General features: G+C 28.0%; 3 protein-coding genes across 3 annotated transcripts; all 3 read right to left on the bottom strand.

Annotated features, from left to right (window-relative positions):
• Positions 1-623: 623 nt before the first annotated feature.
• On the bottom strand, positions 624-2,046 carry LOC115033776 (activating signal cointegrator 1 complex subunit 2-like). Its single transcript, XM_029487697.1, has 5 exons — positions 1,936-2,046; positions 1,759-1,857; positions 1,539-1,693; positions 1,041-1,423; positions 624-971 (listed from the first exon to the last, which is right to left on the bottom strand). The coding sequence occupies exons 2-5, from the start codon at positions 1,834-1,836 to the stop codon at positions 823-825; spliced, it is 765 nt and encodes a 254-aa protein (XP_029343557.1). The 5' UTR covers positions 1,837-1,857; positions 1,936-2,046; the 3' UTR covers positions 624-822.
• Positions 2,047-2,094: 48 nt separating this feature from the next.
• Positions 2,095-5,855, bottom strand: LOC100572869 (activating signal cointegrator 1 complex subunit 2-like). The gene is made up of 7 exons (XM_029485207.1): positions 5,664-5,855; positions 3,352-3,503; positions 3,104-3,290; positions 2,848-3,045; positions 2,552-2,769; positions 2,315-2,476; positions 2,095-2,233 (listed from the first exon to the last, which is right to left on the bottom strand). Exons 1-7 carry the CDS (start codon positions 5,673-5,675, stop codon positions 2,095-2,097), a joined length of 1,068 nt encoding a protein of 355 aa, XP_029341067.1. The 5' UTR covers positions 5,676-5,855.
• Positions 5,856-10,307: 4,452 nt separating this feature from the next.
• On the bottom strand, positions 10,308-11,794 carry LOC100572944. Its single transcript, XM_016807513.2, has 2 exons — positions 11,534-11,794; positions 10,308-10,647 (listed from the first exon to the last, which is right to left on the bottom strand). Exons 1-2 carry the CDS (start codon positions 11,713-11,715, stop codon positions 10,317-10,319), a joined length of 513 nt encoding a protein of 170 aa, XP_016663002.1. The 5' UTR covers positions 11,716-11,794; the 3' UTR covers positions 10,308-10,316.
• Positions 11,795-18,274: the final 6,480 nt, after the last annotated feature.

Raw genomic sequence — 18,274 nt, 5'->3', positions numbered from 1 at the left:
CAGTCAAAGAAATTAAAACTTGTGTATGTAGTAGTTATTATACTCAGTTTACCAGTGATTTGTGTTCTACTGCAGCTTATTATGATCGTATTATTTATTATTTTAAACCATTATATTTGGCCACTTACATATTTTTTATCCTTATAATATTTACAATTTTTTATAAAGAATAAATAAATATCTCAAAGTGTTATACAATCAATTATATTATAAGTAGGTAACAACAATGTTGTTGCATTAGAGTGGTTTTTTGTTTATTATAGAGAATTATTCCAACTAGTAGGTAGGTAATAGCATTGATTATAAATACTATTGTATTTAGTATTTATAATCCATGGTAATAGGTACAGTAGATTATAAGCAACTTTTTAGTATATTTTTAACTAAAGAATTCAAAATTACATAACAATAAATCATAATTATATAAATGATAATTTTTAGTTTTTAATTTTTATAACTTTTCTTATGACAATAAAAATATAATTAATATTTTTATCATTTCAAAATTATCAATATAAAAGTTTATATAGGAAAATATTTCCGTGCAGTTCATTAAATTATGTATTTATGAACTGAACATTTGATTTTAAATATTATTATGATACCATAGTATTATAGTAAAAGTTTACTTTTTAAGTATCTATAATTAGAAGTTTTCTAAGAAATAAAGGTTTCAGAATAAAATTTAAGGAGTAATTATGAACATTAAATAAATAAAAAAAAAATCTTTAAAAATAAGGATAGGTATACATTATTTGGTAAAATGTATCTTATAATATAAACATCGCTATTTTTATAGGAAAATCTGAGGAATAGAAAGAATTAAAACATTCCTTTTTGTTGTTTGTTTCTAGCAGCATTTCTTCTGTTATGGTTCCCGCTGAATGCTTTGTTCTCATTTTTCCTTTGCCTTTCCAACTCGACATTTGACCCAGATGGTTTAGCTGACGAAGAAACTACTTTTGGGTTATCTAACAAATTTAATAATTACAGATATCAACAAAAAATGTTTCACTTTGTTTTTACTGGTAAATACTTACTTCGAATGGATTTTTTTGATTGCTTTGCAGCAAATTTCCTAGCTTGTCGTTCTCGAACTTCTTCAGGATTTTCACAGAATGGTTGAAAATTCGATACTTTCTGAGGTTCATCATCTGAAGACTCTTCTTTTACAACTTCAGTTATAGTTTTTTTCTCCATTAAAACCCTTGGTACAACATCTGGTCTTCTCTTTGTATTTTCATCTACTGGTTCTGGTCTGACATATTCAATTTCATACGTATCATCATGTTCATCATTATAATATGAATCGAATTCAGCACATGTAACTTCAGTGTCATAATATTTTTCATAAAATGGGCGCATTTCATTTCGGAAAGATTTATTGTCCAAGAGTTTTTTAAATTTTTTAAGTTTCTTATTTCTTAATAAAAATAAAACATAATATTAACACAAATTAATTATTTTATATCGATAAATATTGTATATAGTTAATAGTTATAATATATTATTCATTGAAGTAATAAAACCCAGCTTACCCTTTAATTGAAGGATCAAAACCAGTAGCATTATCCTCATACGCTGACATCAAAGGAAGATTTAAATCATACTGAGTAAGTTCTGAAGGGAGACAATTTTCCAAGACCATATTTAGAACTTTTTCAGAATCCATGTCATAATATTCTAAACATTTCTATAAAACAATAAATGATAAATTATATTTAAATGTTAGAGTTAAAAAAATACAAATTAACTAACCTGGATGAATCCATCTCCTAAATGGGGCAATAAATCTTTTACATTATTTATAAGAGACTGCAATTTTGCGTTCTCCATATTTGTACTAATGGTTTGTGCCTAAACATACAAATTCATAATTATTATTTTATATTTTTATTAATAATTAATAATAAAGAAACTTGATAAGACAATAACCTCCAACTGTTGTTCTTGTAATTCTTTTTGTTTAAGTTCAGTATATGGTTTATTAATTAATTCAAATGATTTTAATAAATAATCATATCTTGTTGAGTCTCTAAATGGTTTTTATTTTATTAAAATATTTACAAATAAGTAATGTATCACTAAAAGTTCTTACATTTCATTATTAGATTTTTGAAATTTCCTTATGTCCTTAGTTAAATTATATACCAAAGTATAGTCATTAACAAATTCATTGTATTCTAGTAGCTCACTAATAACTTCTAAATATTCTTCTACTGCATTCTCTGATCTTTGTAAAAATTTAAAAATAAATAAATATAAAACTTTTTTTTTCCTAAGTATAATTAACTTAAGATAGATATATATTTACTTATTTGTAATTTGGGTAGATATATGAAATAAACACTGTCTAACACTTTTCACTAGTAATAATCTTGATGCGTGAATCTTTTCTTGGAATTTTTCCATTATATTCATAGCAATTACTTTCTTATAAACTATTGGTTTTATAGTATGATAAAAGGAAGCAATTCTAAATAAACATAATAGAAAAATAAAATATATTAGTTATTTACAAATAACTAGGTTTTAAGTTTATTTTACATACTCAATATGAAATTTCTCTTGATAAAAATGTCTAGACGCCATCGGATAAATTTCCAAGAAATTTGTAATATTATATGATGTGTCTAATAAATAATTAATGTTATCTTCGATCAAAGAAAGATTTCTTTCTTCAATGTCGGTAGAGGTTTCATTAATTTGACACATGAGATTGTCATCCCCCATGTCTATTTCAATTTTATCTTGAAACTGACTTAAGCACTAATAATTTTGGTATTTAAAACTTTTAATATAAATATTATATTTAATCATATATTTATATTTTATGTAAAAACTCACTTTAATTGTAAATTGAATAAAGTTTTTTAAGTTTTCTTCGTATAATTGTTGACAAGTAAACAATTCTTTGAAAATTATTTCTAATTCCTTTTTATATGATTGACCATAAATTGAACATATATCAAACAACATGGGAATACTTATAATATTGTTATGACATAACAAACTCCACATATACTGAGGTGACATACAATTCTCCTAATAAAATAAAACAAAAAAATTATAAATTGCCTAAAAACGCTGTGAGTATGAATACTTTATTTTCAGAGGATTTAGTTAGTCGTTTAAATAGCTTATAAGCAAAATTATCAATTTCATTGTAAATGATCAACACATCATCATCCTGTGGAAGTTGGTCCATCAAATGGGGAGGAGCAGCTTCTTGAAGAAATGTACATAATCCCATAGTGGCTTGTTTGTTGAAAACAACTGTAGACCAAAATCTAAAACATTAAAATAATATAATTATAAACTCAAATATGTATTAATTATTGTTATATTTACTCTTTAAATGATAAATTGAGGAGTGTTTTAAAGTCTTGAACCAAATACTTCATCTGTTCTATCCAACATTCTTTTTGAACCAAATTATTGGTGATTGATTTTAATGGATGAATGTATCCCAAAAATTGCCTTTTTAAAGCAAACTTTTTATCCTAAATATTTGAATTCAATACTTCTAAATTTATTAAGACAAATTGTTATTATTGTATATTCAATGTTTCATTATTGTCTTAGGCAGGTCCTAATTAATACTATAATAATAATTAATGATTACTAATTTTTACAACTACACTTCTATTTTCCTTAATTATTATACGCATATTTTAAAGAATGTCTATATTTCAATTACTTATTATAAAAGTTTTTATTTTGTTTATCTATTCTAAAAGTATTAAAAGGACGCTACACAGACATTTGTTGTCTCCGTCTTACAAATGCATAATATAGCAAATTGTACGCTCAGCAGATCACGTTTAGCTCTGTTAGTTTAAAAATTAGAGTAAATTTACCTCTCATAACATTTAAAGGTAAGATTATTATAAGATGTCATATTACTCTAATTTTTAAGCTAACAGAGCTAAACACGATCTGCTGAGCATACAATTTGTTATGTTATACACATTTAAGACGAATACAACAAATGTCTCTGTAGCGTCCTTTTAAGAGGGTATTACATCAATACAGCCATACATGTTGTACAATATCTATATAAAAATTTGTGTCGATTGATCTATTGTTATTTATTATAATTATTATTATTTATACATTCACAAGTGATGATACAATACAAATACTCACTATAGGTAAACAAATAGCTCGACAAATAGTTAACACATTGACTGCGTACTTCTTTTTGCAGTTTTCACCCACCCAGACAGCAATTTTTTGTTTAATAATATTATTATAACATTATAATCATAAATAATATTAGTATAACGTTATTATAATATTATTGTTACAAAATGCTGTCTGGGCAGTGCTTAAAATGAGAGTAAAAAAAAAAAATGAATTAAAAAAAAAAAAATAAAGAAAGTGCTCATAACGATGTATGCATACATATTTAGAAACATGCGTTTAATCCACACTAAATAATAATAATATAACATTCAGTCACGCGTAGGGAATATTAAACGATTTATTTTAAATATATTTTGGACGCAGTTGTTGAATGATCCTAATAACGCCAAGTAGTGCCAGTACGCATTCAACGTGTTAACATTTGAATTTTGAAAAAAAATAAAATAATAATATTAATAATACCTAATAATAGTTGGAATTCACAAATTAGTCATTAACACTCAATAATATTACATTTAAAGATAAGAATATTATCCAGGAAATCTTGTAGAATATTAATTAATTGCATTTTAAAATGAGTTTTATTATTTTAAAATTGTAATATTTCCATAGTACTAACTTACTTTCAAATTAAAATATCAATAAAAGCATATGCGATGCCAAATCACTACAATATTGAAAATTAAACACAAAATGGATTCTGCTGAACACACAATATTTTCTATATTTAATTTGTATACTATATAATTTACTATAGGTACATACATGGCTAAAATATACAAGGTTATTGCAATAGTACCCCCACTATATCATTTTATCACGTTAAGGAATTAAAACGACAGCGTGAGGGGACGACCTATACTGGCTATACTATGATATATTCTAAGATATAGACTGTACCCCTTACACTGCCATTTTACTTTTGTTTGACAACAAAAGTGGCTATGAGCAATAATCTTGTATATTTAAGCTACAAGGTACATACGTTGTAGTATATTTGTATCAATGTGTATATTATATAATTTATCAAATATTATAAAAAATACAATAGCAATGACTGAATATGGAAGAATTGTGGACTAAAATCAAAAAGAATAATTATGACAATATCAATTAGATACTATAAAGCTCTGGATATTTAAGGATTAAGTTAGATTATGTCATAATGATTAAAGAATGTTTACTACATAGGTATTTTATAAAATATGGTTATGATCATAACGAAAAAACTATTTTTCTGTTTTAAAATGTCAAAGTCAATTGTTATAGATAATTGAAAGATATTTATTTAATATAAAAATACAGTTATTATACAACAGTATCAATTAAATAATAAGTTTAGAATCGAGTTAAATTTTTAGCGAAGATTACAACTGGCAATGTATTAGTCTCTTGAATGTGTACTTATATAAGTTTCTATAAGAACATTAATAAAACAATTCAAATCCAAAAACAGCATTGTACCTAAGATAAGAATTTACATAATATAATATAATATAATTTCAAAATTTTACTTCGACAGCCATTTAGGCGTTTGTTTTGAGTTGACCACTGCGACGAAACTAATTGTTTAATACTTAATAGATAAGTAACACACAAGTTCAAGAAGATCAAAAAATATAAAGTATGAACACAGTTACGTTACAATACTACTAAATTACTAACTCATAACTCACAAGTAACAAATCATAAACTTATTACTTAAAATGTATTTTATGATATTATAATATCGTTATAAGCATGGACAAAGATAACTATCTTAGTTCATGGTAATAAGTAGTAACGTCAAACATAGGACCTAATACTAGTTAACAGTGGTTTAGACCACGAATACTATGGTCGCACAACGAGCAATAATGATATAATACTGGCGCCGAATGTTTTTATCAATTAGTTACATACATTATATGAAGACTAGAGATAAGGAGGCCAAACTCTGATGGCCGTCTGCACAACAATTGGTTCTATCGCTCACTAATCTCTCCACCAGTCTGCGTGGCGGTCAAATCCGAGGCTGGCGGGAGTATAGTAAAATTAAACCGTATTAGATAGAGAGATACTCGACTTTATTACGTTTAAAAAATTATAATTAAAAAACTAAAAATCGTATTTAAATTACAATTACACCATCGTATTCAGCGCTAATTTATCTTTAAGAATAAACTACAAAAATAATATTAATATTCTGTACTTACGTTATACATTTTAATTTTAAATGAAGTATTTTAATTATTTATAAAGACAAGAAATGTATTATACTGGTGCATTTCTAGTGGTAGATTCATATTTACGATACCGATTGATTACACCAAATGGAGAAAATATTTATAAAATGAGTTGCACTTAAAGTATTCGATATTTTGACGTGTTTATTTTCTTTATTTTTTGAGATTAAATTAAATTAAGCTTAACATAAAATTAATTAAAAATGAGTCGAAATTGTTGTGCCCCTGGTTGTTCAACAGGCGGTTCTAAAGAAAAAAATATTATAAGTTAAATGGTATTCGAAATAAAAGTATAATATTTAAGGCACCAAAGACAAGTCATTTAATTATTAATGCAAATATTTACAATAATATCCATATTATTTTTTGGACCTTAAGCAAGAATGGCAAACCGAATATGTGAACTAAAAATTTTCTGAATTTCAGATACCCATTATTGTAATGATTTGTTAAGCCAAATTGCTGGATTTTTCTGTAGGTATCAATTTTGGCACAAATGAAAATTCCAAATATAAATTTTATTGTAACTTTATATTAAAATGGTAAAATTACCAAACTAAGACCATGGTGGCATGATATTTGTTCTGAAATTAGAGCTTGAGCAATTTTCACCTTATGTGTGTATGATAAAACTAAACACAGAAGTCTTGTACAAAAAAAAATAAAGAAACTGCTCTTAACGACATATTTAAAAACATGCGTTTAATCTACGCTAAATAAAAATAAAATAACATTCAGCTAGTATAATTCAGGGAATAATAAACCATTTATTTTAAACGTATATTGGACTCCAAATGGCGTCAGACGCGTTGATGATTGATCCTCATGACGTCAAATGGCATCAGTATGCTTTTAACATGTTAATTAAAAAATGTGCGAGTTATTCCCAGCAACATGTTAATATCGTTACAAATATCATGGTCCTATAATATCCTAAACTAACTTGTGCAGTTAATGGTTAATATATTGAGCAATTTGAGAGATTTAAAAAAAAAATATATATTTATATATTTTACTGTCATTATGTTGTCATCGAGCACCTGTTGGTCTTTTTACTACCTATTATTTATTTTGACCCCCCCCCCCCCTCCCCTCTACACCACCGTGCATAAAATATACGCCACTGAAATCATGACTTGTATAATGTAGACGCAATTCATATTATATTATTCAATATTATAATTAGTCAGTCTGGGCGGGCATCCGCATAACCGCGGTGTACAGACCAGGGCCGTCCCTAGGGCAGGGCGAGCAGGGCCCACGCCCCCGGCCCCGCGCTCTCACCACAATTGGACAGGCCCCGCTTTCATAGATACAATAAAAGGTCAAGTTGACGAGCAAAAAAAAAATGTACATATCATTTTTTTTTTCATGTAAAATTGTTGAATGGAAGAATAAAATGTTATTTATAGTATTTATATTTTATTATATTTTATAAATTATAAAATTTTAGAAAATATTTCTAAAATGAATAAAGATGATTTAATGAAAAATTGTATGGATATTCAAAATCTGTTAGAAGGTGACACAAATGATATAAATGGTCGAGAAATGTTCGATGAATTAATAAATGGTTAATAAGAAGACACGTCACCACTAAAAGTTCTAGAAAAAATATTTAGTTACAGTGTTTATGACATTTATTGCAATATGTCCATAGTATTAAGAATATTGTTAACTATGCCTGTAACTACTGCTTCAGCAGAACGATCTTTTTCAATGCTGAAATTAATAAAAAACTATCTCCGAAGCACGTTGTCACAAGAAATAGTCACCAATTTAGCTATAATCTCTATCGAAAAAGAAATTGCTGACCAATAAAAATATAATGATATTATTGAGCAATTCACGGATATAAAGAGTAGAAAAGTTAATTTTTAATATATTTTTATATTGTAATATTGTGCCTATTGCTATATTTTATATTTGTTGTCTTATTTTGTCAATATTTTTTTGATAACTTTTATTTATTATATTAAGTCTGATTATATGACATGGTGCGTTATTAGTTAATTTACTTATTCATGTTGTTGTAGGTGCAAGGTACTATATTTGTTAAGATTATTTGCGCACATTTGAGTTTCAAATTTGGGTAGTATAGCTCCCATATGCGATATGCAACTGACGTGCGATAATTACATTTTAGGCCCCGCAATTTTACTCTGCTCCGGGCCCCGAAAATCGTTGGAACGGCTCTGGTTCAGACTATTATAATATACTCTCGGGCTACTCAGCCCGGCCGAAAATGGAATATCGATAACAATAAAGAAAGCCATAAAACGATAAACAAGTTTTTCAACCTGGGGAGTTTTCTCAATTCGTATTTCACTATACTAGGGGACCAGAATAAAATGCGTTTACTCGGCACATCATAATATTGGGAGGCGGACAGAGAAACATTATTGTTTCGTCTCTCGTAATCCATTATCGTATTTAAATTAATTATATTACATTTTAATTAGGAAGTGGAGTTCAATGCATGTAGCATTTTTTCTGAGTGTCCTAAATGCGATACAGATCAAATCAAACATTTCTCAGGAACTTAAATATATACGATCATATTGAAAAAAATCAGAGTTAAAAAATATTATATCTCGCGATCGCAACTACGGCTTTTTCGTCACCGGCCGCAATGCTGTCTTTTCCAGTATGTCGTAGTGTCGTACAATCCGTACATACCAAGTTGTATTGTTCTATACTCAATAAAGTATTAGTTGTAACCTTAACAGTGCGTTAATATATTTTGACTCATGTTGAGCTATTTATACTATTATAAACCTCAATATGACATAATATATAGAACAATAATAATATAATATATATAACATATATAACATTTTCAATTATTATTAGTTTTTTTTAAAATTAATGTCGATAAAAAATGTTTGCTTGGTCAAAAAATATGAAAATGTAATACAAAGTTCCACGTAAGCTGTTGTTATTGTAAATTTAAAAAAAAAGTTAAATGCAAATCCACAATAATATTTTATAAGGATACTATAGGTAACAGATTCTCATTAAATGATTTTCTTATTTTGTTGTAATTCATTAACTCAAAAACAAATAACCATAGATTCTTGAAATGTACACTATATTTCGTTTATCTAATCATTTTCTATACTTCATAAAATTAAAAAAAAATTTGATGCTTACAGACATTTTAAACTTTCAATTTTTTTTTAGTTTTTTTTGCCTCGTACGTCAATAAAATTGTAATCATTATGTCAAAAAACTTGAAAATGTACTATGAGGTTCCTCATATTATGTATGAATTTTTTATAAGCATTTAAAGTTCCAATTTCAAATTTCGACAAAATTATATTGAAAATGTACAGATTATTTTGTAGTTAAAAATGTATGAAATGTTCAATTTTTATAGCTAAGGTTCAAAAATAAGGTCCCGCGCAAGTAGTTAATAATGTAACTAAAAAATATAAAAAATATATAAACACAGTTTTTTTAAGTTATTTGTTATTCAAATTTGGACGAAATTAAATAATTTATACGAAGAAGAACTTAAGTTTTGTGTCATAGGTTAAAAATATTATTCGCGGGTGCTTGAAACTTTGTATATTGAAACGTATATTATTATATACAAAAAATATTATTTCAACTTACCAGCTACTATGTAACTATATAAATATAGTATAAAATATCCTTGGTTTATTAAGTATATTTAAAAACCCCAAAAATTAGATTTTGAATAAATTAATTATAAAATTAAAAAATTGGCTTGATCGTGCTTGGCAATTCGCCTATAGTCTAATATAGCATATAGGTATAATATTATAACCAATTAACATGTAGGTTAATACCCACCTACCTACCTATAAATTATAATATAACTTAATACAATGCCATGTAGGTATATATAACTAAAAATATTATTTTGTAATGTGTACAGTAAAACAAATACTTATTATAATCCTACTATCATATTATTTATTTATTTTTTCGACATAAAGACTTATCTTCGACCCCAGGACAATATATTTTCGTCACGAGGTTCTCCGATGGGGATTGCACGAAGATTCCTTTCGGGAATTTCGAACACCGTCCCACTGGCGATAAGAGTTTCCCGATGATCCTTTTTTTCGGGTCCGCCAACGACTGATCACACTTGACCTTGAACCGGTAGATGGTGGATGGCATGGGAAACTCTCTGGGAAACAGATAGTTCATACACACTTGGAATAGACTGACGTAGCACGTCTCTTTGTCACTGCTTTGGCATATGGAATGGTATTCTGAGTTACAGCTACAACTCTGGTCACTATTGTATAGTGTTGAAAACATTAGCTTTCGCTCGGATAGTGATTTTGTGAATGATTTCACTAGTCGTTTGATTATCATTCACGTGTCATGAAATTATATTGCAATAACAGGCTGTAAGTTTGTTAGATCGTATATAATAAACGATCTGAAGAAGAATATATAGGGCTTGGTAATATTATAAAGCAGTCGCGTCAGTTTTTTAATAATTGTTGATGCCAAAATATTTGCAGGTCATTTTAAAGTAATTACCAGGTCTATACAAGAATATAGAATAAATATTATTTTTGTTATTCCTTGTGTTATTACAACTGATATGGGAGTGCGTTATCTATCATTATTCCTACCCGTTACACCTTAGCATTACTTTCGCCGCACCAGTACCTACCTACATTATACAATATGGTAGGTACCTACCTAGTAGGTTTAGGCAATACTGGACAAATTGATGCCATTTTTAACAAGCTAAGTTAAAGTAACTATTTTTTTTTTCAATTAACTTATTTTAATTAATTAGTTATGTATTATTATAGATTAAAAAAAAAAATATATAAATATTTTTTTAAATAATAATTTTTTTCACTTGGATAGCAATTTAATATTTTAATAATACCTACTTAATGAATGTGGATGCATATTGTATAACCTATATGCATCCAAGTATTTTCAAAACCTGTAGCATATTAGAACTCCGTTCTTTATATAATAAATATATTTTGAGGGTTTAGTCCAAAATAATATTTGTAGTAAAATGGTAATAAACAGAAAAACTTTGTGAAGGAAAATCACCTAACAGTGGAGGAAAACGATATGGCATTTTTGGTGGGAAAATAGAAAATGGACTCGACCATTAGAGTACATATACCTATAATATGATGTGTACGTACTTTATGGAAGACATACTGCACTTTTGTTTAACGCATTTTTTCTCCAAGCATCTATTCTGGCAGTTATTTAAACGGTTTCTGAGATCTCTCTTTACGTTTGCGTTCTTTTGAAGAACGGTATGGCTAAACCGTATGGATTCATTACGACTTGTCGCAGAACTATAACTAATACTATAACTCATTTTTTAAATATTTGATAGTCACAATAAAATGTATTAATTAAAATAATATATTGTATCAATATTGTTTACAATTGACAAGAAAAATAAACTGATTTAGACTTTAGTAAACAATACAGATGATAACGGAACGCTTCAATATTATTTCTTCTAACCAGAATGTATATTATATTTTAATTTATAACAAATCAACTTAATAGGTAGGTATACAACATTATATTATTATATCAAGATTTTTAGGTGAGCATGTGCAAGATTTTTTCGTGGTGCGTGAATAATTTTTTAAATAAAACTCTTCCTCAGCTTTCTTTTAGTTTTAAATTTATAAAAAAAAAAATTATCTATGGAGACAATTTTAGATTCTGAGTAGAGAGATAAATGTATTTATTTTACAATAATGTGTTTTTATTTTATTTTTTGTGTCTTCTCGCTTTTTTAGTAGAAAAATGCTCCAATCATTAACTTTGAGTGAGGTGTCTGGTAGAAAATTTGATAGCTATAGTAGGTATTACAAGTATTTTAGTTATTTTGTTAGAATTTTAAAATATTATTCGTGGATGCTTGAAACTTTTATACTAGGTATATAATTATTATTTATACATACAATGACTTTTAGAATAAACTTTGTTTCATCTTCTTATTAACACTCTTTAAGTAATAAAAAAAATTTAATAATTTGAATAAATGGTTTTTGAGTATATATATTTAAGAATTTAACATATCAGAATTTGAATAAATTAATTATTAAAAGAAAAATGGAGTAAACATCCTTTGTGAATCATTCTGTACATACATTCTCTAGATATATTTAAAAAAATACCTAATAAACTGCGTAATGCATATATACACATAATATAGTATTGTTACCTAACCATACTTAATTTCATTGTATGACAATTATTGTAATAGGTATCATAAATTCATGATTCATACTTGGTTTGAACCAGGGACTGGAACCTATAGGGTATTTCGGTTCCGGATATTAAATTAATTTGCTTAAGGGTTCCGGTTTCATTTCGGTTTTCCAAAAAAATAAAAGGTTCTAAAACCGGTTAATACCGGTTTTGAAAAATACCGGTTAATTTCGGTTATTTTCGGTTTATTTTAATTTGTGATTATTAAAGATTTATTAAAAAAAAATAGTCTGAAATAATTTATTTATTCATGTTTAAATTGTAATTATTTCATAAAAAATAGAAGGTATTATGAAAATTTAAAAAAATAATTACAAAGATATAATATAATAATATATAGAAATATTAGTCTATAGGCAATCTATAGGAACATAGGATAATATTGTAAATATTTCTTTAGGTTAGATTAAGCTATTTTATTCCATCAAATAGTAAGAATTTATAAAATATTATGTAATATTTTATATTTGTAGTATTGTGAAATATTATGATTTGATGAAATAAATATTTTTAATTTTTAATCTAATTTTAATTAGGATACAAAGTTGACACTGGCTACTGCTATAGCCTTTGGAGGTTGGTGTATTGTAAGTTGTAATATTTGTATTTTGTACAGACCAAAAAAATGTTTTGCAAGATAAAAAACTTAATACTTAAGTCATAAAAGTTAAAAGGCAATTTAGGTACCTACTCATTGTAATATATTAAGAAACATACAAAAATAAAAAATAATAATAATAATAATTAGATTATGATAAATCATTAGAGCTTGTTTAATAATTCGGCCATCCGCCCTCCATACATGTCCTAACCATTCGAGCCTTTTGCTCCTTGTATATGACAGAATGTTTGGTCTTCCGCATAGCTCCCGTAACTCATTATTATGTCTTCTTTCAAATTGCTCTGTTTCTCTGTTATATAGAGGACCATAAATTTTTCTTAGTATTTTTCTTTCAAATGTAATTAGGCTCTGGTGGTTTCCTTTGGTGGTTGACCATGTCTCACATCCATATGTTAAGATTGGTCTAATGTAACTGGTGTATAGGATTTTCTTTGATTCATAAGATAGATGCTTTGATTTAAGTAGTTTTAATAAACTAAAATAACACTTGTTAGCACTTGATAATCTATTTTTAATTTCCTCATGCGTGATATTTGTACTGTTCATATTTACCCCGAGGTATATGAAGTGATTAACTTTTTCGAAGGTAAGATTATCTACTTCTAGATCTGAGTTATCTGTATCTGTTCGTGACATACACATATATTTGGTTTTCTGTTGGTTCACCTCTAATCCCATCTTCTTGCTCGTCTTCAGAAGTTTTCGAGTGGTTTGTATAACATCATCTCTTGAGTTTCCCATTATGACTATGTCATCAGCATATGCCAATAGAACATTCAGATCCCCGAGGTTCATTTTTCGATCCTCTGACATATCCCTTATCACTTTCTCCAGGGCTATGTTGAATAGCATTGGAGATAGTGCATCCCCCTGGCGGAGGCCGGTCTGTACTTTAAATTGCGTTGACGTTTCTTGCCAGCATCGTACCTTAAGGTTGGTATTAATATTGCACATTTTGACTAGAGCTATGTACTTTTGGGGTATTCCAAAGTGTTCCATTGTTTTCCATAGTTTATTCCTGCTTATTGAGTCGTACGCTTGTTTAAAATCTTTATCGAGCTTTTTGAACTTTGACAATTCCAAATCGTCCGGCGCAATTTGTAAGTAATTGCAAGCCAGAATTTAAAATTTGTAAGTCATCCCTATCTTATTCATTCCCAATATTATTATGCTTGTGAATTCAATATTCATGAATGTTGGTTTATTTTTGTCGGTTTAAAACAATAATTATTTTTCATACTTTGTACACAATTCTATGAAACAAGTATCAGCTAATGAGACCATCATCATTCGGTGGTGGCCGGCGGGTAGCAGGGATAGATATTTTTGCTTTTGCTATTATTAGTTGTTCTTACAATCTTACCTACTACGTGCCCATTACAAATTTCTATTTTTGGGTTTTCTCATTGTTTGCTATGTAAAACTCCAGACTAACAATGAATATTAATAAATATTAAAATGATGGTATTATAATGCATATTACTAAACGTGTTTTCTATGTAATAGATGAAAAATAGAAAAATGTAAAAATAAAATAATAAAAAAATTTACAATGGATTTAAAATTGTTTACAATTTGTCCGGAGTCGATAGGTGAAAGTGGGAGGGTCAACTTCATGTACGTTATATCAGGCGACAGGCACGCATTAGGAATTTTGTGGTTCACACCCTCTTGATATTTTTCCGTACAGCTATGTAAAATTTATTTGAATATTTGAAAAAAAAAATTATACCTATAATGTGTCTCTGATATTTTTTTTATTAGATAGCATAAAACAAGGTATGTTAGGTTGGAACCATTTTTCGATGCATTGCCAAAAGAGCTACGTGTTCCATTTTTAGTACACTTGTTGTTTTACGAATAAGTTTTTGTGTACTTACCATTATTGGTACATGGACAGTCTTTACCAAAAAGTATTATGTGTACTTAGGTACTATGGTACACATAAATACGATTTTAACACAGGAAAATATTTCGTAGCCCACCAGACCATTGATATCTTATAAATTCAAGTTTTTAGGTAAAAAAAAAAAAAAAACAATTATAATTTTAAATAATGTATTTATTTTTAATAATATTTTAAACGTGCGTATACGACAACTAATAACTATCAACCGAAGGATAACAATGCAATATTATTTGTATACAAGTCTAAAAATGTACCTTTTCCCAACAACCATATTTTACAATTAATAATACAAAATCATTATCAGTAATGACACCCCGCACTCAACAAGTGGTCAAAAATATTATTATTTATAATAACTATTCAACGATATTACCTAATTATCAAAATTACAATTAATTATCGAATTATATTTAGATCTGACATTTCCAGGGGGCTACGTGGACCATATAATGTTTTAGTTCTTCCAATTATACCTACTTTTATGTTGTCAATATACTTAATTGTCTTACGTAAATATACGACATTGTTATTAAATAGTAATTTATTAGTTATTAATAACACAAAAAAGTTGATTTAACGACGCAAATTAATCAGATTATGTATATTCAAAATCTACAGGTGTCAGGTTTAACGTTGTTGAATACCTATAGTCTGGCTCACGAGAGTCAATACGTAAACCGCGCATCGATATTGACGTCCCTACGTTGCGATACTATCGATATGAATAAGTATCGATACTTTTTTCGATATTTGAGTTTTATTTATTCGATATTTACGATATTTACCCATTATCGGTGAAAAATACTTGTATCAAATCGGCTTTTTCTAAAATAAAAATTTAAAATTTAAAATTTCTTATCTACAATAGATTAGTATTAGGTCAAATAGAAGTATTTAAAAAAAAAATTAAAATTAAAAAATTAATATTGTCACATCTTGCGCAGATAAGTTTTTTTTCAAAATAATTTTTTCCCCTTATATTTATAACAAAATATATGTTTGTATGAAAAAATGTTATTCATTGGATATTTACTCATATCGATATCTGTTATCGATAAAATGATCGATATCGATTTTAACAAACGATTATTGTAATGAGTACAAGTATCGATTCTATCTTTTGAAATGACATCACTATATTGACGTACCAGACGTCTTTCTGCCGAATTTTTTCCCACCATAGTGCCATTCCCATCACTGAATACAGTGGCTCATAAAAACACAGCTAATTAATTGCTGTTTTGGGGGTGTTATAATATGATTATCCATATTGAATAAAAAATAGCTCGCAAAAAACTCGTAAAAAAATACGTTATAAACTTATAACGTAAATGACACAATTACACAAAAGACATGTTATAAAAACGAATTGGTCGAATTTCGTAAACGTGTTTACTTCTGTCGCTACATATACACCATACACGAATGTAAACGACGCCTATCGGCGATCGTTGCCGACCGGCTTCCGATAGGTATGATTCGTATGGAAGGGGGACCGATGCGCTGCGACGGACGCGTTTTTACGTATGGACTCTCGTGATGCACACTTCAAAAATACGAGGAACGGAGTGGAGGTGGAAAACCGTATACCACTACCGAAATTCCAACCCTCCAGCTGAATTATCTTGGGGTTTGTCACTAAGATACTTACGACTACCTGGTCACTATAAACTGGTCCAGTCTTTTGTTGATAGCAATTACACTACCACTTCGCAAAACCAGTCGCACGTCGAACAACAATATCCGTGTACTCGTCAAATCGAATGCCAAGCCTATAATATTATTAATTTCAATATATTTATAATATATTTTAGTTGTTATATTTTTTGCAAATCATCTCTATTACAGATACAGTAAGTAAATACGTTTTAAGGTTCCCACAAACTGAAATTCCTGTAATAACTGTACAATGAGTCAGGACACAATTTATTAACCGCCACCGCTGCAGTTTGCGGGGACCTTTATACTATGTTATTATCATTATTATTATTATTATTATTATTATGTTATAAGTGGAAATATTATGGCAATATGCATATTGCATGCAATCACGTCGCCGCCGACCGATTGAAATTATTAGATTGATTATTGAGTTTAAATTTGATAAAATAATGGAGATATGGTTTCTGAAGGAGCATTTTGGTTTTTAGTCGCCTTTTCATATGATTTATTTTTGGGTTGAGTATGGGCGTCTGGAACCTAGAAAACGTAGCGATACGCGGAATCGAACGTGTTTTCGTCGGGTGACAGTAATACTCTCTTGTGAGCTGCAGTATAGTGATTTTACAATGGTGTTTATTAATTTTTTATCGTGTATACAAAATTTCTACCAGAAGAAATGCTTCGATTTCATCATAATATAATATAGTATATTATCTTTAAGCAAATTGAATCAATATGGCACTTAAAGAGGTCATTTTTGATTTTCTCATTTGTTATTTAATGCCACGGGAAAAAACACCGAAAAATTACGAAAAAACACTAAAAACGGGATTTTAATTTCACTTTGTCAATCACCGTAGAAATGAATAAAACTAAAAATAACGATTTAGTTATTTTGTTGTAATTTATAATATTAATTCAACTTACACTATAATAAATAATAACAATATACCTACCATATCCAGACTGATAAAACGCCTCCGCTCAGAATCGCTTTATGTATACAATGATATTATATAATTAAATTCAAATTTAATACAATCCATTATACTGGTAACCTACTGTACAGCAGAGCGACATCCACTTCCCCGCTTTTTTTAATTATTAAATTTAATTATTTAAACTACAGTATGATAGAATGCCACAATGTTTCCGCTCAGAATCGTTTTTCGTAGGTATGCAATGATTTATCATTAAATACAAATATAACACATTTATTGTAATGACATAGGTACATGATAGCTACAACTGTACAGCAGAACTGCAATACCTACTTTTTATCTTTACAGACTATGTCCAAAATAGCAAAGCCCGAGACCAAAGCTTATTACGTATTGAACGGCTTTGACGCTGGGTTAAAACCCAAAACAATTTTAAATATGAAGCGATACAATGGTCAGAACTACTTCTTAGTAAAATGGGTGAGGAGGAAAGAGCCGACATATTTAAAAGCCG

Source organism: Acyrthosiphon pisum, chromosome X, assembly GCF_005508785.2.
Source record: "Acyrthosiphon pisum isolate AL4f chromosome X, pea_aphid_22Mar2018_4r6ur, whole genome shotgun sequence".
Taxonomy (NCBI): Eukaryota; Metazoa; Arthropoda; class Insecta; order Hemiptera; family Aphididae; genus Acyrthosiphon; species Acyrthosiphon pisum.
This window is presented reverse-complemented; position numbering and strand designations above follow the sequence as displayed.

Bases quoted from the DNA above. Each gene is read 5' to 3' on its own strand.
- LOC115033776 (XM_029487697.1), bottom strand. From the start codon at position 1,836: ATGGAGAACGCAAAATTGCAGTCTCTTATAAATAATGTAAAAGATTTA. The intron at 1,424-1,538 runs GTAAGCTGGGTT...ATTTTTATTAAG, and splicing joins TTTGATCCTTCAATTAAAGG to AAATAAGAAACTTAAAAAAT. The intron at 972-1,040 runs GTAAGTATTTAC...TAAATTTGTTAG, and splicing joins ATCAAAAAAATCCATTCGAA to ATAACCCAAAAGTAGTTTCT.
- LOC100572869 (XM_029485207.1), bottom strand. The intron at 3,046-3,103 runs GTATTCATACTC...TTATTTTATTAG, and splicing joins CTAAATCCTCTGAAAATAAA to GAGAATTGTATGTCACCTCA. The intron at 2,770-2,847 runs GTGAGTTTTTAC...CAAAATTATTAG, and splicing joins TTATTCAATTTACAATTAAA to TGCTTAAGTCAGTTTCAAGA.
- LOC100572944 (XM_016807513.2), bottom strand. From the start codon at position 11,715: ATGAGTTATAGTATTAGTTATAGTTCTGCGACAAGTCGTAATGAATCC. The intron at 10,648-11,533 runs GTACGTACACAT...ACTATACAATAG, and splicing joins TGCAGTATGTCTTCCATAAA to TGACCAGAGTTGTAGCTGTA.